The sequence below is a fragment of the Schistosoma mansoni genome (assembly GCF_000237925.1).
Source record: "Schistosoma mansoni, WGS project CABG00000000 data, chromosome 7 unplaced supercontig 0100, strain Puerto Rico, whole genome shotgun sequence".
In the NCBI taxonomy this organism is placed as follows: Eukaryota; Metazoa; Platyhelminthes; class Trematoda; order Strigeidida; family Schistosomatidae; genus Schistosoma; species Schistosoma mansoni.
The window spans coordinates 1,101,902-1,123,708 of record NW_017386020.1 but is presented as its reverse complement, the minus strand read 5'-3'; the positions used below and the strand labels follow the sequence as shown (position 1 = coordinate 1,123,708).

General features: G+C 35.5%; 2 protein-coding genes across 2 annotated transcripts in view; both read right to left on the bottom strand.

Moving 5' to 3' along the window:
• Positions 1–2,758: 2,758 nt before the first annotated feature.
• On the bottom strand, positions 2,759–10,347 carry Smp_210360 (ormdl proteins, putative; the record flags this gene model as incomplete). The annotated part of the gene is made up of 3 exons (XM_018791056.1): positions 2,759–2,897; positions 8,768–8,919; positions 10,174–10,347. 3 exons carry the CDS (start codon positions 10,345–10,347, stop codon positions 2,759–2,761), a joined length of 465 nt encoding a protein of 154 aa, XP_018645762.1.
• A 7,868-nt stretch (positions 10,348–18,215) lies between these two features.
• Smp_144790 (hypothetical protein) overlaps positions 18,216–21,807 on the bottom strand; it is a gene marked incomplete at both ends in the record, with an annotated part of 19,284 nt that continues 15,692 nt past the window's right edge. Inside the window, one exon of the mRNA XM_018791055.1 lies at positions 18,216–18,295. Coding sequence (XP_018645761.1) covers positions 18,216–18,295 — 80 coding nt within the window. The remainder of the gene's footprint in view (positions 18,296–21,807) is intronic.

Genomic DNA, 21,807 nt, shown 5'->3' with positions numbered 1-21,807 from the left:
ATCGCCTCACACCCAACGCGGTTGAAACCCAATAGTCATAAATCGAATCATCTCTGGCCAATTGATACGACTGCTACTTAAAATGTGACTACGTGGTATAGACGAAATCAGTATCGCGTGTTACTAGCCTCGCTATAATAAGTGAGATACTAAATCTTCCATACCAATAATAAATAAACCGAATTAAAATTACGTCTTGTTCATTTACACGTTAAATCCCCAAGTGGGGAAGGATACTGTTGTGCTTTCTCGTTTTAGCTTATATATGTTCGAAGACAATTGTTCCGTTCTGATTTTCTACTATGCGGATAATCGAGAGCAGTTAAGAATGATAAGGGAGAAAGAGAGAGAAGTGTAACATTGGTAACAATAAGATAGAGACGACTTCTGAGTGGAGAACGAACGTTCGGATAGTTATTGTAGTTGAACTTTCTGTCACATTGAAAATCTGTTCGCATTTCACTGGCGCGGAAAGGGATTTACTTCAACAGTAATTCTGAATATCTGTTCGAGTTGAACATTATAAATGCCAAATACTAGACAGTATGTATTTTTAACACCGAGAACTGGTGTTAGTTAAGTGATATAACGGATGGTTTAAAATTTTCTTTCTCTGGGGTATACTACGATAATAGGTTGGATTGGATACTTGAATGGTACATAACATAAAACAGGGATCAGATCACGTCATACCAGATGCACGATTCACGACCAATAATAGAGAACCAAGGTGAATACTAGGCGATACTTTGTTCAACACAGTTACAAGCAGTCACTTTCAGTGAGTTCGGAGCAGAAATCAATAACATGAAAGGAAGCCACATATTTGATAGTCAGTAAGCTAAGTGCCCTCGGTCTTGAGCGCAAACACTCAACCTTTAGGCTAATAAGCTGGCTTCTAGTGATTTAGATGCTTAGCTTCCGTGAATTGGTTGACTTACGACGTACTTGGTGGGTAACTGTAGTGGATTATCTACGAGGTAGTTCCTAAGGCTTCGTATGTCACTCGTCCTGATAACTCCTAACAGTGTATAAATTCCAGAAGACAATATGAAGCGTTGACTAAAGTTCATTATTGTACGTCACAGATAACTAAGTCACAGGCAAACAAAGTTAATACGAATAGAAATGCCAATGAGAGTGAATAAGAGCGAGCGAATACAAAGTCGAATGAATCGATAAGATTCAAGCGCATATGTATGAGAAAGCAAATGATTCATTGAGTAGTTTAAGCAATTAACATTTAAGCTAATAAGAGGAATGTGGGTAGACTGTAACACATAATCAAGCATACATGTTCATACAGACATTAATAATAGTAATAATTATGATAATAATAATACAAAGATACAGACAAATTGTCACTATTAAAATGACACCGTCTAATAAGCAGGTTAATTGAAGGACTTGACAAAACTAAATGTAAACAGACTTAAGTGTAGGTGAGATACTAACCAACTACGTCACACTTGACGTGACTGAACTCTATTGGTAGTAGTTTGTCGCTAGAACACTGGAATTACCTCTTGGAATTAGTCACTAGTGAGCACATGACACCGAACTATTACTATAGGTCTGGGAAGATTTCTGAATTTTATATTTCACTTCAAAGGCTGATTTTCGTCAAGCAAACAATGGAAAGCAGGATGCACTGAACACTATGATATTATGTACCACTGTAATTACAACATATACGCTAGTTTACGGTCCCATTCTAATAATCGCTAACAATTACACAATGAAGTATTTCCTTGCATGTTTTAATCATCACAAATGTAGTACCTTTCATTTGTCATTTTTTTTCGTAAAAGTATCTAGGTGTTTTGTATTGCTTAAAAAGCGTCAATTAGTAGTAGTAGTCATCGTTAAAGAAAGATAAGGACTTTAATTATAATTGAAATAGGTTGACGTAAACAGACAAAACGTTGATATGTCTACTTGTTATAATCGTGGAAAAACAACTACTTGCTATAATAGAACAAAGACTGATACAGTTCAACGCAAGGGGAGAAGGCTAAGATGGGGATGAAGTTTTTATTATGTACCAACAATAATTGCACATCTAATCCGGCCGGTGACCAACAATTATATTAAAATATCCTGAGTTATATATGATCGACAAAGTTCAATACATTGAGTTGGGGGATGCTTAACATTAATTAATCAATAACTTAATGGATGGACATAATGTAAAACACCTAGGAGTTAAAATACTACTTTTCACCGACGAATACAATTAAGTTACGGAGTTACATATTGACTCTTTTCCTGGGGTTAACTGTCACTGATCGCATTTCATGAAACTATTATACTAATGATAATAATAACTGTATTCCAATTAGAAGTGAATTTGATACAAAGATAGAAAGGAAAAAACACATCCACAGCTTAGTATAAAGAGACAAATATTAATTCAGAACGTGAAAAATGATAGTAAAAAAAATATTTTTTTAAGGTAGAAAAACATAGCCAGGGTATATATATCGAAAGAACAATTCTTTTTGGTAAGAGATTACATATGTGTATGTAGGGAAGGTTGAACACAATATCACAAAGCAAAAAAAGGGAAGTCAACAATTATTGTCTGGTATCTGTGCACTTTTTGAAACGGAAGGGGTGAGATGTCCTTTTTTTTCTCTCTTCCAACTGTAATGCAATAAACTGAATACAGAGGAAGAAATAAAACACCGAATTTAATTTAACTGTTACCATCATTAGGTTTGTTAATATAAGGATGTGAGCATAAGAAAAAATGGGACTACCAACGATTGATACCAAAAAAGCGAACCCTATAAAACTGAGGCAATTTAGGAAGTACAGCTAGAACAATCATTGACGATGCGTTGATAAAACAATGAAGAGGGTCGTATTCTGTGTAGAAACTTGCAAGTAAGAATCTACAAATGAGAATTGCAAAAAAAACAAGCAATTAAAAACAACCAAGAAGGCCATTTAAAAAAAATACGTTTGTACATAAAACTGAGTTATGTTTTGACTGATAAACTTCAGATACCATTTAATGTGCGATTCACATACGAGAATTAGTATAGTCTAACTTTAAAGCACATTTTCACATGTGTACACATAAAGACTGACAATAATATCTACCATCTCGTTTCAATTAAAGTAGGCAGGTAGATGGCTAAGAGAGAGTCAGTCAGCTATAACGACTGAATGACTGACTAAGAGAGTCGAACCCGCAGGTAAATGGTTGAAAGTTGAACTATTTGATCATTAACACATAGTTTAGACAGGTAGCCACCCAGCCAGCTTATAGCTATGAAATGAGTTATTTTTATGTTAAAAGGAAAACCTTAACCGTTTTAGAATTTGCTATTGATGATGATGATGAAGAAAGGTTGTATATAAGGATATAGTATAGGAAAGAAGACAGATCTATTAAAGTATAGTTTTAATGCATTGTTCACCTCACAAAATAACATTGCCAAAATAGTGAGCAATTTAACCTTTACAATATATAATATTGATGATAATAACAGACAAATACAAAAAGTAGTCCGGATATACATTATTGTGTTTTTACAAAATGACCTATTGAGAATGAAATGTAAGTAAGCGAATACCAGTACTGTCCTGTTAGTCAGTAAGTATCAATAAATCAATGAATTAAGAGGGAGTATTGAAGGTGATTAAGTATATTTGTTAAATAAGTTTCATAACTAAATCACCCAGATAAATGTGTTAACACAGTTATCATTGACCTTATTTGATTGAAATTTGTTGTCTACGATTGTTTTAAGTGTATGGACTAGCAATCAATAAGATAATATCTATCTATCTATCTATCTCATATAAGTGCAACTGTGTTACTCATATTTTATATTTTGCGTATTAACTGTTTGGTGTAGGCGCAAATGATCGCTTCGAGATGACTGATCATTTACGATTAATGTGCTGATCGTATTAAAAACAGACAAACATTGGAAAAAAAACGAAGTTCTCATTTGTCTAAAATGTAGCTACTAGATACAGTCTGGATTGGTAGTGATCTATGAGTGAAGCCCATATTCAGATATTTGTAGGTAAACCAAATTCCAAACAGTTAAAAAGTTGGTTTGAAAGACAACGCCTACTTTGAAAGAATAGTTGATTTTGAGCATTTGGCTATGTAAAGAGATGAAATCAGAAGACTTCTAAGTAGATTCTTTTCCAACAAAAAATTCAGAGGTTTCTTCAAAACAGGATTAACTTATGTGTAGTAATGTAACCTACTTACCTACTACAAATATATGTACCCGTCTTTCAGTCATACACTTTATTTAATATGGGTCAACATTGATGATGAAAGGTGAACGAATCTGAATTTTATGGTTTACATTATGGACTGATTTCAGGCAATCTTTGAAAATCATGAGGTAGTGAACAGCTGCTTAATCCTTGTATGGGACTCTTCAGCTGTGTGCAACCATGACCACACTAAGGATTGAATCGGGAACCTTCAGGTCTCGAGGCGAGAGCTTTGGGGATCTAATAGTCATTATTTCCAAGTCTAATCATTTCGCTACTGTACAACCATCTTCGAATGCCATTAGTGAGTAATTAGTTTAGATCAAACATAGCTGAACTCCACTGGTCACAACTTCTCATTAGGGTTACCGGAATCGTCTCTGGAAATTATAATAGTATATTTATTTGAACACAAATATTGGCACAAGGGGGCACCAAATATACATACGCCACACAATGAAGTTGTGAAGCAATAGAGAATGGAACGTGAATATCACAAAAAAGGAGGAGCAAAAATGGACAGAAATTAGTGTATGGGAGTGAAATTGTTAATGGTAGTAATGATAATAATAAAGGTAGAAGTAGTTCAGTTGAGAAAAATACAGCCAGAAAGTTTTTTTCGGTTGAAGTTATTTTCACTTTGATGAAATTAAAAGAAATTTACAACAAGATCACCACTGGTTTCTATTCTGAGCCATGTCTGATAACTTCTCAAGTTACTGCGTTGCACTATCTCTGGGACTCCAACCAGGGAGTCATGAAGGACCAACAAAAGTCAGTCTTGTACAGCTTTCTTTCATATCACAACACCATGTCATACACTGACCACCTCTCAGCTTTTTCTGACCAGTCCCAGAGTCAACGAATAATGCACAATGTGGAATTCTCTAAGACGATGTTCATAGGAAATGTCCAAGCCACCGAGGTCAGTGTCTCAACATGGTGACACTGATTGCATTGCCGTCGCTGTGTCCGGACACACGATGTCGAACCTCTGCATTACTAACATAGTGTTGCCACTGGATGTCAGTAATCCTTTGGAGACAACAGTAACCAAACACAGAGTCGTCTAACATCCTTAACTCGGAGAGGCCGGGACTCACAAATATAGAGCGAAACTGCTCCCACCGATGCATTGTAGATCCAACCTTTTACAGCCAGACTAACATCACAAAGGCTCCGGAGATGGTCTCGACTGGCATAAACCGTCATGACTTCCACTATACGTGAATTGGTTTCATCACTCACGCCATTACCAGCGCTTACGCAGCTACCCAGATACTTATAAGATGCGAACCATATGCTATATCTATAGACACTGGTCGCCAACTGATTAAGTGCAGATTGCGTAGCTTGGGTATCATTGCACAGTGAGACGATAACATCCACATACTCAAAGTCTTTCTTCGGGCAAAAGATCCACATCACCATTACCTAGATCCATCAGAGCTGTTTCCAGAACGCCATCGATGGCAAAGTTAAAGAGGAATAATGAGATTGAACAGCCCACTGTTTGGAAAAAACAATGGAGAGGGGTGGTTGTATGCCCTTACTCTGCCTGAGGTGTTTGTATGTAGTACTTTCAAGATGTTAGTCAACATCTCAGACACACCCCTATTCATTAGACAATTATAGTACAAGGGACTTATGAGGATTGTTGAATTGAATGAATAGAACGTAAATCGATAGATGATATCAAATGATACGATGTGACTAAGTGGTGGTTGCTCATGGAAGAAGATAATCGACTGGAACCCTGAAGGAACCAATGTTAAGGACAAAACCATTTGCCAGAAAGCTTTTTTTCCGAGTAAAGTAACATGCTGACAAATGAAGTGTCAGATACAAAATAAAAATGGCCAGATGTTACATGGGATTGGAGGAAATCAGTTATGGAGGTCATTGAGTCCCCATTGGATTAAAACCAGACTGTTGGACTTAGCCATGTTAATAGGTGTAGACTACCTGGTTGGGATCCGAGTGATTACCGTAACCAATAATTAAAAATTTTAAATGGCATGGCTAAAAGTCGTTCGCAATGGAGTAGGTGCATCCAGTCCTAGTCTTCCTCCAAATTCTGAGATTAAAATTTCTCATAACGTTTTTTGTTTTTACTTCACTAACTTATATTTTCTTCTTGAATCGTACCTTCGATGTCTGATTTTTACTATTATCACTGACACTTACTACCTCTACTATTATATGATTTGGCCCGACAATTTCATCTCTCTGTGTTAATGGGGTATGGCAACTTGAACTGATGTACATATGTACAGGCTCCACGTTTGTGACTGACTGACTGTTTGGCCTAATTCTTAATCATTAATTCCGTTTAGTTGCAAAAACCAGTGTATTCACAGTTGTAAATGAGGGGAAATGTTTAAGTGACTGGGAAAAAGTAATTTATTAATTATTTACATGAAGGCATTAAAACTGTACATATAGATAAAATGGTTCACATAAAACGTATTGAGTTGGATATTTAATGCAAACCATATTTTATCAGTAATGCATTTGTATGTGCTCGTTAGAAATAAGTTTGTTAAGATGAGTGTTTGTTTTGATTCTTGAAAATCAATTAAGTTGTTTTATTCTCTCACTTGTTTCACTAAATAGATGTTCCAATAACCTGTATAGATTTTTTCTTTCTTACGGACGCATGTGAATTAATGGTAATCTTTACTTGTGATTTTATTTTTAAATTTGTATTTACATAGGTGATAATGAAGAAAGTCCTATTCTAGTTCTTGTTGTTATGATGATGGCATCTCTAGACTGGAGATACTCGGTGACTCACTGTGCCTGGTGATCGTTGTCTTCGAAGGATTGCTAGTATCCGTAGAATACTATGTCAGTAATATCCCTGGTCCGCTACGTGTATTCAGGCCCACTGACAATTAAAGTAGAGTTACTATCTTAATCCTGATTATTGTTTGCGAATGTCATTCTAACAACAGTCGAAAAAAAAGTTTTTAAGCGAATTGTAGGCAAAACCTGTCGTATATCTTTAGATTCGTTCGCAACTACCGACTACTTAAGAGAAGGATTATCAGCATTTTATACCTCCTATTGAACATACAAATATCAAAAATCTGTCTTCTTGATTTGTTTTCATAGATCGGGCTTAGATAACCGGCTGGTATCTTCGGAAGTTAAATTCTGACTAAGAATTTATGTAGCATAAATTTGACATAGGTCAATATACAATTTATTTAAACACAAATATTGGTACAAAGGGGCACCAGATTTATATGCGCCGCACAAATCTCATTTGATTTGTGTGAGGGCTGTGATACTGCTCGGGTGCCCAAACCGAAGCAGGTGGTTTTCTTAGGGAGCCACATCCAGAGTCTTTGACCTAAAGGTCTGATCCACAAGACAGTGGAGCAACGTAAAGAGATACAGTCCCATGGTATACAGTGACCAACAATAGGTTCATACGCCATTTATTTCCTCAGGATACTGGAGCCCATGCACACCACTGGTTTGGGATCAAGGTTTTACAACTCCCCTAAGTGGACCCTCCGTATCCACCAACCCGTTTAAAGCACCAGACATTAGCTTTTCGTCCTCTCAATTTCGAAAACAACACCCCACCCCGCCGCTAGAAGGCATTGAGTAGGACTTCCCTGGCAGAGGCAATATACGCGTGGCCATGTGAGAGCATTTCAAGAGGGAGAGCGGACTCTCCACACCCTCGGCCGTACCAAGGCATTTGGGGAAACATAAGGGTGAGAACAACGCTATGTTATCGAAGTGTTACATAGATGGAGTGAATAGTCGCAACGTCCCCGAATGCCCTGATATGGCTGAGAGTAGGGAGAGTCATCTCTACCTCTCGAAATGCTCTCACATGGCCACGCGTATATTGCCTCTGCCAGGGAAGTCCTACTCAATGCCTTCTAGCGGCGGGGTGGGGTGTTGTTTTCGAAATTGAGAGGACGAAAAGCTAATGTCTGGTGCTTTAAACGGGTTGGTGGATACGGAGGGTCCACTTAGGGGAGTTGTAAAACCTTGATCCCAAACCAGTGGTGTGCATGGGCTCCAGTATCCTGAGGAAATAAATGGCGTATGAACCTATTGTTGGTCACTGTATACCATGGGACTGTATCTCTTTACGTTGCTCCACTGTCTTGTGGATCAGACCTTTAGGTCAAAGACTCTGGATGTGGCTCCCTAAGAAAACCACCTGCTTCGGTTTGGGCACCCGAGCAGTATCACAGCCCTCACACAAATCAAATGAGATTTGTGCGGCGCATATAAATCTGGTGCCCCTTTGTACCAATATTTATGTTTAAATAAGTAAATAAAACATTTTATCAATATCTAAGCGTGATGTGTTGAATTGAACCAATACAAATCCGTGTTAGCTGCTATGTTTTGTATGATACACTGACATTTTGTCGCCTTCGTTTTAATAAAATTTAAAATGAACTTTATCGATGACAAAAAACTCTCAACTATTATTGGTATGAAGAGATAAGCAGAATTACATGGGGAAGTTGTAACCGGAACTTACAAAACAATCGGGACAACTAAGAGGAATTTCTTCGTCGGTGAAAATTGTTCACCATCGTCAAACTGTTCCCATTGAGTGAGAACACGAGATTCTCCTTGATCTAATGTTTCATACGGACTGCCTTTCTCCCAGTGTAACAATCGATACATAACCTATGAATAAAGTGATATGAAGTAAATGTATTTATAGGATACGGCATAATTGGAATAACATTGACTCAGATATAATTTGAGAATATCCTAGCAGATATCACGATTGAAGTCGAAGCAAAAATTGAGGCACATTGGGATTACCACAGCTGCATGGGAACTTAATGGTAAAGTGCTTTCTACGGATGACGAAAATACTCAACAATCTTGTAACTGTTGAAATGAGATATTTGCAAAGGAAGGTTTTAAAGAAGCACATCCTTACATTAAATTGGGTTTTAATAGTTCAGATTCGTCTGTTAAGCCACCAGACATTATGGATTTTAAGGTATACTCTTAGTGAAATAAAACGGTCCTGATGAACCATGGTTTGGTTAAATCACTCAGCTTTAAAAGAACAATTCGTAAGTTTGGACTTCCCGCCCACCACTGAGCTTTGTGTGGCATAGAAGCATCATTAGCTAAAATCTGTATGAGGTTTGAAGCCAATTACGTAGACCTGAACTGTATGAAGCACATTATCATCTTTAGTCTTCAGTAATAAGGATAGGAGGTCTATTGACATATTTTAATCCTTGCAGTTTGTTACACTGTGGAGGTCCAATCTCGTTTTGAATATATCAACAGAAGGTGCTGATATTACGTGTTCTGGTAGGGAATTCCAGCAATTCACTACTCGGTGCGAGAAACGAAACTCCAGACGTAGACGATTTGATCTTGGTTTTTGGGCTTTCTTCGAATGTCCTCTCAAATGATCAGCCCTAGACGGGTACAAAAATTGTACTCACAAAATTGTAACTCGGAGATGTACATTCCGTAGTTATAGTGATTATTCTGGTACCAATGGTGAGCTATGACTTAAAGATTTTAACTGTATTACGAGGATGTGTAAATAAAACAATACTTCGATGGATTTCGAAAATGTATTTCAGCTAGAAGTATAGATAGTAATTTTAAATGAACTTTGAAGAATCTACAGGTCTAAGAGTTCGATAGACACAATTAGTGACCATGAATGGAATAAAAATGTGTATAGTTAGATAAGGTAAACGGTGAAGTACCATGGAAACTCTCATGATTTAGGATGAATACTGGATAATATTATAATGGGCTTTAATATTAATATACGATTCATTATACCTTAAATTGTTTTACTATATGGTAAATAACTTTTAGTCGTGCATGGTGTCAAAAACAAAACTTATAGCGCATAAATTAACTCTAGACAGTAGGTAATTACAAATGATAAGAACATACGATATTGTGAAAGGTACATGTTAACGTCCAAACAACAGCGGTACTGAGGAGTGGAACACATAGTAAAATGAAGTGCACTACCAGAATCACCAAAATATATGTGACCCATGTTCCTTGACTATTCAAATATTCCGAAGTAGGGTTTAGAACCGACGTTGCAGTCCCAACTTGCATCTCAGATAGTTGAACTTGGCGGGGCCTTAGAAGGACACATGACCCGCTTCTTTTAAGCCAATGTACTATATCTTAGTAACGAGCTAATGTAATGAAGTTGATTTCGTAGCGTTTACTCGCTGATATTAGGAAGTGTTTCTAGATTCTTTGGTCATTATCAATAATGTTTTTAACGTCATTTAGATACAGTAGTTCAAATGGTTCAAATCCAGTATCATTGTCATGAGCTTGTTTATACCGATTAATTTCTTTGCTCTCGCTTCTCGTTGTTTCTTTAAGTTTCTGGATATTTGGTAATAGTTTGACTTGGTACAGAAAATCTTCTATCTGACGAGCAACAGATAGTCAACGCCTCCGGGTAGTTGCCTAGGTGTACTAAATAGGTTGACATAAAAGAAGTTTTGGATCAGTGAGATCTCACTGGACCCTGGCAAAATCATCCGACAGTTGGATCACTGAATATCAAACGTTTTGTTGATTCAAACCAAGGTCATGTGCAACCAACGCATATCAACCAGATTCACTCTGCGGAGTGATTGGTGTTGCAGTGGACACACTCTGTTCCTTGTGCTTAATCTTGCTGATATATTTATGTAATGATGGTGTTCGTGCTTTATATTTGTGGAGGTAGCTATAGAGTCTGAATATGACGTAAGGGTAATTGTGATGTTTAAATAAATCAATGACTTCTTGGTATTGATGACTGTTGTGATTATGAATTCCAAATACAATACATTCGTTTGTGCTCATCTAATACTTCTTGATTAAATTGCGTTATCCCTGGGATTACTAGTTTATACTAAAATTCAAATACTTCTGATTATCATAGTAATCCACGTCATATATTAAACGTGAGGTGTGACGTGGATGTGGGCTGGGGGGTCACAGCATTCCCGTCCAAATAGACCCTCAATCCTCGGCACAGACCACCTATGTTGGTGATCTACAGGAGTAAAAACAGACTGATATAACAATCTGTTCTGAGTCTATAGGATATATCAACTTTCCTTTTGAAGAACTCCAAGAAATTTGTTTGGGTATGGTATTTAATACAGACATTAAACGAAAGTAGTTGCACATTAGTTGGGGAATGCGATTCACTGAGGATGTTTTATAGTGCTCCGACGACAAGGATTGCCACTACAGACGTCAATAACTCCAGTTAGAGCCTCTCTGGATCAGGCGCATTAAAACAAGCGATATTTCTTTGCGTTCATCAGAAAAGAAGTATACAGCCAAATAAAGACTTTGGCATTTCCAGACAAACAGATTTCACTTCCTTATGCAACTCTCAAGCAACCACTGTAGGACCATGTAAAGTACACAAATTTCGAATGCGGTAGAGGAGGAAATTCGATGAAATGAATAGCCAGAACATCAGGAATCCCACTACTTTACTACGTCGCCGCAGTCTACTACGTAATGAAAGTTATTCAGATAACAATTAATTGAGTTGTGAAACAGTTCACAAAGATGAGCACGAGTTTGGTAAATGCTTGTTCTGTGGCAGGTTTCACCCACGTAATTCATGTGTATTTCGTAATTCTAAATGCTTTAAATGTGGTAAAACTTGACAAATTCAGTCATTTTATTATACCATGGTTCATTTCGCTGAAACCGAGGCTAAAATCTGCGATTGTGATCCTATTAAGTTGGATGTTCCCAATGATCACGTATCTTAATCCAAGACTTCTAGGAGCGGTATAATGTCACATAACAGTCCAGAGTTGAATAAAACTCAGAACCATTGTGAGACAAAAGTTTCCAATCAACCAACTTCTTATCAGATTTCTCATGCTATTGTACCAGATATAGTTTATCATAATGATTCACATATTTCGGATGAAATTTCTTACAACTCTGAGAATGATGTATTGAATGAGTCAAATTATGATCAAAAACTGGATCCAGTTTTGGTAGATGCTGATTTTTCTGATGATCCATTATTCTCTAATGAAACTCCTAATAAATTGTAGGGAAATATTTCAAAAAATCAAATTCCAATATCATATCGAGTGTCAGTGGTCCTCACTCTATAGATATCCCTAATGAATGTAGCAAATATGTTCCGAATGAGTCGAATTCTAGTCACATTTCTGAGGTTATTGTATCTGATGTTGTTGAGTAGAATCCTTAGTCAGTGGCATGATGAATCTGAGGGAACGGCAAGTTTTCTAGAAGCAATCAGAGAATCAGTTTGCCCGGATGTGAAGTTTGCACAGACAGGGAATCCAAATCAAGTCCAAGATTATCTTAATGAGTATGAGGCAGACGCATGTTTTCCATTTGATTGTTTTGCAGGTGAACTAAGCCTAGATGAATAACACGTGTTAATTACACATATCAATGCATATCTATCTGTGTATTCTAATATGAATAACAAAAAGAATATGGATCATAATCTTTATTCAAGTCAAAGTCACATGATGGAATACGTCAAGTTATATATCAGTGTGTATCCCCAAATACTCACATATAATAATCGAAGCGTGAGATTTGAGAAGATAATACGAATTGGGAATGTCATATTGGTTATAACATTGCGACATAAAGACCCTACATTGTTTCGTGGGGAAGGATAGTGTTGGAAAGTCTATGATGCGAATTCTAGATATCAGTGATTGTATACAATTCCAGAACCCAGGTGAGTCTGTTCCAATTTCGGTTGTTAATTTTAATACTAACGTGTGCATTTTAGATAATACAGAGTCCATATCCAATACACTGTCGGACAGACGTAAAATGAAGAAGACGTACAATCGTTTACATACACTTACACTCCAATTTAAGCTGTGGTGGATATGGTGTTTGAATGAACCAGTGATTTCCTTTTATTGATGACTGTTTTGATTTTGAATTCCAAATACAGCTCATTCGTTTGTGTCCATCTAATACTTCCTGGGTAAATTGCGTTGTTTCTGGGATTACTAGTTTATACTACAATTCAAGTACTCTTAAACATCACATCCACCTACACGTTTAACATAGTTAAGATAATAAAGTCACTGAATTAAAATATTACCGTACTGCACTGGTACAATATCTAAATATACAAATATTTCTGGACTGCAATTTGTAACATAATCACACAAACGTCTAATATTTTAGAATCACCTAAAACAACAATGTCTATTTCCCACCAGCTAACCCCCGATCAACACTATAACTAGTTATTCATAATGGTTTCAGGATATCGTTATAAAACATTGTCATGACTTGAGAATCACGTAATATGCTCGATATAATTGATGAAATTGTTACCAAAGTCGGTCAACATATTGACTTGTTACAATTATTAAATAGTGTTGTGTTTTCGTAGTTATCTTCACTATTATCGATGATTTCAATCTTTTACTCTATCGGTTATTTATTCAGTAAATATTTTAAAACATTTTCCGTCTAATCGGAGGTTTAGTGATACACCCATTCATGTAAGTCATCAGTATTAGCAGTAGAGAAAATCCTAAAAGCGAAAACACCACAGTCGAATTTACTTCAATACTAAGTTTCATACCATTACTATTGATATAAGTTGGGAGTGTACTCCCCTTGGTTACGACTTATGCTCTCCCTAGTGATCACATGGGTGTCGCTCACCGTTTATCATCATTTGACGAATAATTTAACCGAAAGCATCTTACAACATCATGTCACGTATATTTGTGACACATAAGCTCAGTGGATTTCAAAACCATACAACCACTCAAGGTCAAACAAATCGATCCTTACATTATCCCAAACTTGTTAAGTTCTCAACCAACAATGATTGCTACACATCTTAACGTGAATTGTTAAAATATCTCTGTACTAAATCATTCTCCATAATGATAATCCCACTTTTCTTGGTACTCAAACTATCTCTAGGTACATCTTTATTTTGCTCGTGTTAATAAATAAACCGAACGTTTTTGAAAATACTGCATATATTTCTCGATCGGTTGCTGCTGACTTCTTTTTTATTTATCGTTCAGTTTATCATTATCCAAGGGATTCGCATTATTCTTTTGGTAACCTCCGGGGTATGACAACCTCACTCGATTTGGTATTGGAGAGTAGTGTAGCACTATTGGTCCCTATTTACACGATATTCGAAGGTAAGAGTATAATTTCTGGGGGGGGATTCGCATCTCACGTGTAACACTTGCTGGAGGTCGGTAATTTTGAAGGTGAGAACAATTAATTAGCATGGTTTAGCTCAGCCTTACAGGGGTGGTCATTTTGTGTAACACATACCTTTCCACATTAAATATATCATTCTACCCCCAGCTAAAATGTTTCTTTCATAGTACCGAACATCACCTTGCTCATTATTATACGAAGAATCATTATAGACAATGATGTGACTTCCACTTAAAATCTTATAGATTAGGTAGTCACATTATGACAAATCTACAAATCTAGGGTTAGGTCTATTATTGGAGTTCCACGAATACCGAACTAGACCGTAGTTGTACACTAACACTTAGTGACCCTGCTGGCAGAAGATAGCCAGTCTGTTCGTTTAGTATTCGTTTGAACCGATAGGGTTGAAGTTGAAGATGATACAGATATTCAGGGTTGAACGAGGCCTTTGACCGTAACACCTTTATGATGAAAAAATACAACTGCAGTCAAATCAAAATTCGTGAATGAGTGGATTCAAAGGTTGTCAATTTGTTGTGGAGCGTTTGATATAAGCTGGCTAGTGGTTGCATAGGATACGTAGCACTGTGTACCCAATTGTGGTCTGGTGCTGATGCGTGACCGATCGCCTTCTGTCAGGGTATGTTCAGCCAAACTAATGAGGTCAGCATCGATGTCGAAGACTTACGGAAGTATTTATTTTAGGGATTGACTTACACAGTTGAGGAGTCTGGAATTGAGTTTCTTTTGGAACATGTCCCAGTTTTAGGTAATGGAACTTCCTTCGGTTGTTTGTCTGTTATTGGCCCTATGAAAGTCACCCAATAGATTACGGTGATGAACCACTAGTTTGACTGTCAGAACTATTCGATATGTTTTAAATCATGGCAGGTTCAGCTCTCTTTCTTTCTGTAGCCCATTGGGAACAACTTAATATCTCTGAGCTGGTTACTGTCAGTTTTACTTTTCAGACTTGCCAGCGCTTTGATTACGTATATCTGCGGAATTTTACTATTTGAGATTTAAGCAGGTTAAGCTTCAGACCATACAGCAGCGGATCTAGGTTGGCTATAAGATTCTTTATATGCTTTCTTACACCGTTTCCACTGGAAGCGCAGTGCTACGAATCAGCCTAACTATATTCCTATATGAATCTTTAATGTCTTTCCGCACTAATGCACTTAGGAATGCTGAATTTCTGTTCAGCTTGCTCGTTACCCTTCCAACTAATTACCCATAAAGACCAAATACATTTAACATCCTTGATTTAACTAAAAAAAAGTGAAAATTAATTTTGACATGAAAGATACTTCCATGCTAAATATACTCCATTAAACTGGAGGAGAAATCAGAAACACTAGCAATGCAATAAAGCTGGGCAGTCAGTGGCCTACAAAACTCTGGCGTAGGGCATTTTGACATTTACAAACACTCTATTTTCTTACGGTAACAATTTAACATCTTAAGAGGTTCCACAATTAGATATTATTCCAATTCTGATTATCCTCTACGAGACCACTATAAACTGAAAAATGTTGATAATAATGACAGGATTGAGTCAATGATGAACGTTCTGCACAACCAAATTGTTCTCCTGTTTAAACTTTTATCAAACTCGAGCACTCACTTTATGCGATAAGTGAATCATCAGGTCAGAACTTCAAATATTCTTTTCACTTTTCGTTCTACACACACTTTTCTGCGCGCATCTTCAGTAAATATTTAGCTTTACCCTATAGGTGAGCATACGAGAGACCAATCGTTAAGCCTCTTCAGAATATAAAAAACCCACTTTAACGAATTTCATGATCTCAGTACCTCAGATTAAGTTTTTTTTGATAATAATCTCACTCTTTTTATTGCATCATTAGCAGAAAATGTGTACAAATATTTTTATGGGACGGTTTCGAACACATACCAGAAATTGCAACGTACTCAGATAGATCGATGTTCATTCGGTCATTATTTCATGATGCATTGGCTTTGATTGCTGTCAACGTCTAGTGAGTGAACAAGGATAAAGTAGGAAGGCTTCTGAAAGATAAATTATCCCTATTATCGTCCTAAAGAATTTAGACATGAATACGGAAATCTTTTTAAAATACCAAAATGTTTCAATCACATTTCTAAATTCACATTATCAATATTTATGTGCGATATCAAAGGTTAGCATAGTGATTTCGCATACCGACTAGAGACTAATTAATTCAGTGCATAACATACTTCATATCGAACATTATGAGCTTTATGAATTATTTATCACGTTTGAAAAGCAGCTAACGTCGTAACTTATCGGTATAAAAGACAATACTCTTTAGTTTGATATAGTGTGCGCTGGGTTCGAGTTTCAGCGAAGACACTCATTAACATACAGTTAATTTCAGTTTGTAGGTCCAAAAGAATATAGAATGATCATTGTAGACTATATCACCACTGAACAATGAATGCAAACTGAAGTCTTGTATATATGAGTATATATTTATGTAGATATATTTTAATATATATTCATATAGACTGAGCTACAAAAAATATACTCCAGGAAACAGCCAAAATGAAGTTGAACATTAGTGATGGTAGAAATAAATTTTCATTCAGAGGAATTTTCTTTAAGCATTGCAACAAACTCTGAAAAATGAATTTAGAAATAGAAACAATTAGTTATTAATAGAAACAATAAAATTCGGCTTCAGCTAATAACAAAACACGGAGTAAGCTCACATTGTACTCTATCGTATATTCAACTGGCTAAGTGTTATGTAGTTTGAAATGCACGTAGTACTCCATATTGACAAAAAGCCCGCTTTAACAATCTGCTTTGTTAAAAGAAGCGAAGAACCGTTTGTAAAAAGGAAGAAGTTCATAAAGGAATACGTTTTATTGTTAAAGACGAATATTAATGGTACTGGGCTGATGGAATCATCGATCCTGAACTACCGTCAGAGATCAGTCAGGATCATTGAGGTTAGGATGCCACACCTATTACACACAACTCTGCCAAAGTTCTGGAGCCATTCCATAAAATCACTCGATCTTCACTATTACGTCATGGAGATATTTGGAAAATGTAAGGCAGTACAAAAATCATCTGGGTAATTCATTATTGAATTATATGAATCTAAGTAACTAAATACAGACGATGTTTAGAAGAAATAAAGTTCTTCGAAGGTTTAGAAATTCGGTTTTCAATTAACTGTTAACAACCCAGGTTCTAGACGAACCAGTGATTTAATACACATCACCTTTAAATACTGATCTACTTCGGTTTACTGTCGGACTATCATGATAGCTAGTCATGTAAATATTTTGTCACAACTATGATTATATGGATCTGTCGGAGAAAGCAAAATTTAATTGGCCAATGAGTGAAGGTGGATATATTCATTTAAACGAAATAAAAATTTCTCTGACTTGCAATAATTCAGTTGGATTTCTGCAGTTTTGACTGCTTATAATTTATGCCAATAAACCATAGTTTCAGTCCACAATCTGGTTATCAGTCATTGATTGTACTTTAAGTATCTAAGTCTTAGTTATATTGTATAATGATCTGTCTAGTGATTCTACTACATATTATCTGGTATCAATTCTTATGAGTTGTACTGGTCGTATCATCTGGTATCTAATACATAATCTCTGAAAAGGTGAGATCGTAAGAGGAAATCTCAATTTCCTCCATCACATCAGATAGGAACAATAATAAGTATTGAATAAGAGCTTATGACAAAGTAATAAACTTTTAAATATTTCTACTTCTTCTGACCTTCATATGTAACTTTGCCATCTCCGTCTTGATCAGCTTCAGAGAGCATTTCTTGAACTTCTGTTTCTAAAACCCAAATAAAAAGAGATTAATAAACAAAATCATCCAAATTAAGATGATTGGTTTTTGTATATTCAGATTTGTTCACTTCGATAATAGATTTTATTACCAAGTTATTTCACTTGTCAATTAATTAGAGACTTAACAGTAATGGACAAAAGTGTTGGGTACTATTTTATGATGTTGTGAGAACTGTGGTTCGTTCGGTTGAATCTTATGTAGAGTCAAAGTTATGTGATATAGTATAGAATATAATTAAGCCCGATAAAAATGTCTCACCATAATTGGTTCGTGAATAACTGTAAAACCTGTTCAGTTTTTTGTTCATTGGTTGTATATAAATAAAATGTTTTTTATAAAAAAAACGATTCTCTCTATTGATCAAATGTTCTGGTTTTCGAAATCAGTTATTTGAAGGTAGTGGGAGGGATCTCTTACACCAGTGTAGATTGCTGAGTAAATGATAACAGCTTTATTCAATACTATAAATTTTGACATGGTACGAGATTCTCATCATCATTTGTAAAATATTGCAACAAATTTCTGTTTGACATAGGTTTGAATTGTAATTACTTAGAAAGAACACACGGCCGTTTCGTCCTATTGTAGGACTCCAGTGCTTCCAAGTTTTCCATGGTGGTCTAGCTTCAATTCACTCATGATACATTTTTAATAGATACTATCAACTTAATTAACTAAAAAATACTGATGATATATAAATATGTAAGTATAAACCTTATTATTGTTCTCTGTTCTCTACTTAATCGTAAAGGGTAATACTCAAAAAAATGTGATAATGAATTGACATGGTTACAAGTTGAATTTATCTGCCTTCACAAGAGTAAATGAAATGTTTCTTTGTGCATCTTGTTTTAGAGGAATAAATGTTTTCAAGATTTGATGTGTTAAGTATGGATAGGAAAAATCAGATCTTTTAATGTTTAAAATCTTTAATTATCAGTAAAACTAGTGTTTGGATATTGATTTGTGGGCGAGAACGATAATGATTGGTTGTTTTGCTTAGTGAGACATGTAAATAGTGTGACAGGGTGTTATACGTGTTACATATTCCCCTATCCTTATTAATTATTAGAACAACATATGTAAGCGAACAATTGTTTTTTCGCTTACATATGTTGTTCTAATTTTCACAATGGGAATCTTTAATATTATTAATTATTATTGATTAACTATTCTTTGTTGTTGGATTGTGTTGGATTTTGGTGTGGAAATATATATTGACGTTCTAGTCGGGCTAATTTCATGTTCTTGATCTGAGTTGTGTTGAAGTCCTGTAGAATAGACACTGGGGGGATCTAGTGTAGATATTCATCTAAGGTAAATTAACATCCCGCATACGTTGAAAAAATGAAAGAACTGTTATAACCAGAAACCCTAGCGTTATAACAAGTATCCTACCTTTATAACAGATTTTTTCACTAAATCTTGGATAATCATATTTATTCTTAAGTTAATTATGACAATTATATAAAGTTACTGAACAATGAATATATACTATATTCAGGTAATTCATTATAATAGTAAACTCTTTTTGATAACACAATTTTAGATTGAATAAACTTGAGAAAACAGTTTTTATAACCGATTGATCACTGGGTAACGATCAATGTCATATATGTCAGGTCCTTTTTAATGCAGATCGAATTCTATCGACCAAGTTGCAATGTGACCATAAGTCTAGGTAACTCAACATCGCCTATACTATGTTGAGATTAGATGGTGGTTAGAGGTAGTCGACAGGAAATCCTGTTTAGAAAAATTGATCATTATATTACAGAAGGGGGTTTTGTGGAGATTTTAGTAATTTTATGTAGTTGAGATCATGAGTTAATTGAAACTAGACCACCATGGAAAACCTGAAAGCACTGGACAGCCGTTTCGTCCTATTGTGGGACTCCTCAGCACATACACATTGCTTTTCTGTAAAAAATATACATAAAAATAATGTGTGATATGAACCTACCGGAACAACTGTGTCCAACTCGAGTCATTACTTGACGTAGTTCCGAAGCTGTTATGTAACCATCATTATCCTGTAAATGTAAAATAAATTAAGTATCTATAGTTCAGCTGTAAGTGTCCTTCCGTTGTCAGTGTTCATAACTGCAATTGATGAGCCTCTTTTAAGTTATCTAAACTACCTAGTTATTGCCACCAGTCAAAGGTATTTTTGAACGGAGATGGATAGTGGCTATCACTGGAATTTAATTCGTCTTATTTGGGGCCCATCAGAGAGATGTATCTGCATCTGAGTGTTGATCTTCACTCCGGAACTCAGTGGATAACTCATCTGGTGTTTGATGTGAAAGGCAATATGTTTGAGTTCTATAATAAACATTAACCCTGTAGGATGAAATTGCATCCAGATGACGAATTTCAAATAGGAAGAAACGCCCGTTTTGGATTCTACTACTAGCCACTATCCATCTCTGCTTAAAAAAAGCTAATTTTCTGTTTAGAAAAGAGTCAGAAATTCGGTTACATTGTATTATTTATCTTTTGATTGTTTTAAGCAAATGTTACGAATTTTCTGAAACTCATTTTTATCGCAGTGAAGAATTTCAAAAACTGAACTCATGACCAAGTTCAGTATCTCCTGGTTTTTAAACCTCTCCAATTAACAGTAACTGATGCCAAAAAAGAATTTCAAAGTTAAAATTAACTTCACAAACCTCTTAAACGAACAACAAACATTGATGATTTAGCAATTAATTACAATAGAAATCCTAGAAATTCTAATGTTTAGTTGTTACTAGTAGAGTTCATTCAAAGAAGGAGTAAGACAGTTATATTAGATGATTGTAGCCGTATATCTAATGACTGACGTTAGGAATATGAATCAGTGGATTCGATTATCATGTCTAAATGTTAACCTCTCAGCACAACATCTATAGAAGTGGATTCGATCTCTTTCGTAGTTATGGTTACAAAAGCTTATAAGTCGTGAATTGTGACGAATCGACAGAAATATCTATATCTATATCTAATTTGAAAAGTGTGATTTGAAGAAGGATACTTAACACAAAGGGAAGGGAAATCATGACTTTTCTCATGATATTCAACCCAGTTGTCACGTTATAGGCAGAACTAAGAAAACCAAACAACACAATATTGATTTCATAGTAAATTATTAATATCGAAAAAAGACTAAATAATAATAATCGATAAATTTTGAATCATGAGGTACTCGACTGACATTTATCCTGTCAAAAAAAAACAGTAATAGATTGAATTCTTTGAATTTAAGGAACTTTTAATGACATATTCCACATTTATTGCATTGGTTTTATGAATAACAAAGTTGTGTTTTGATATGATCGACTAGATGAGCAATGCGATGTTAAAAAAGAGACTATATTTATAAAAATCTCAGCAATCTCTACATCAAATAACTCAAACATTTCACTTGATAGTCTGGTCCGAGTTTCTTCAGGAGTAAACATCATAATCAAAGTCATGGAACATAAATAGGATTTCATAAACTACTGTGTATCCAG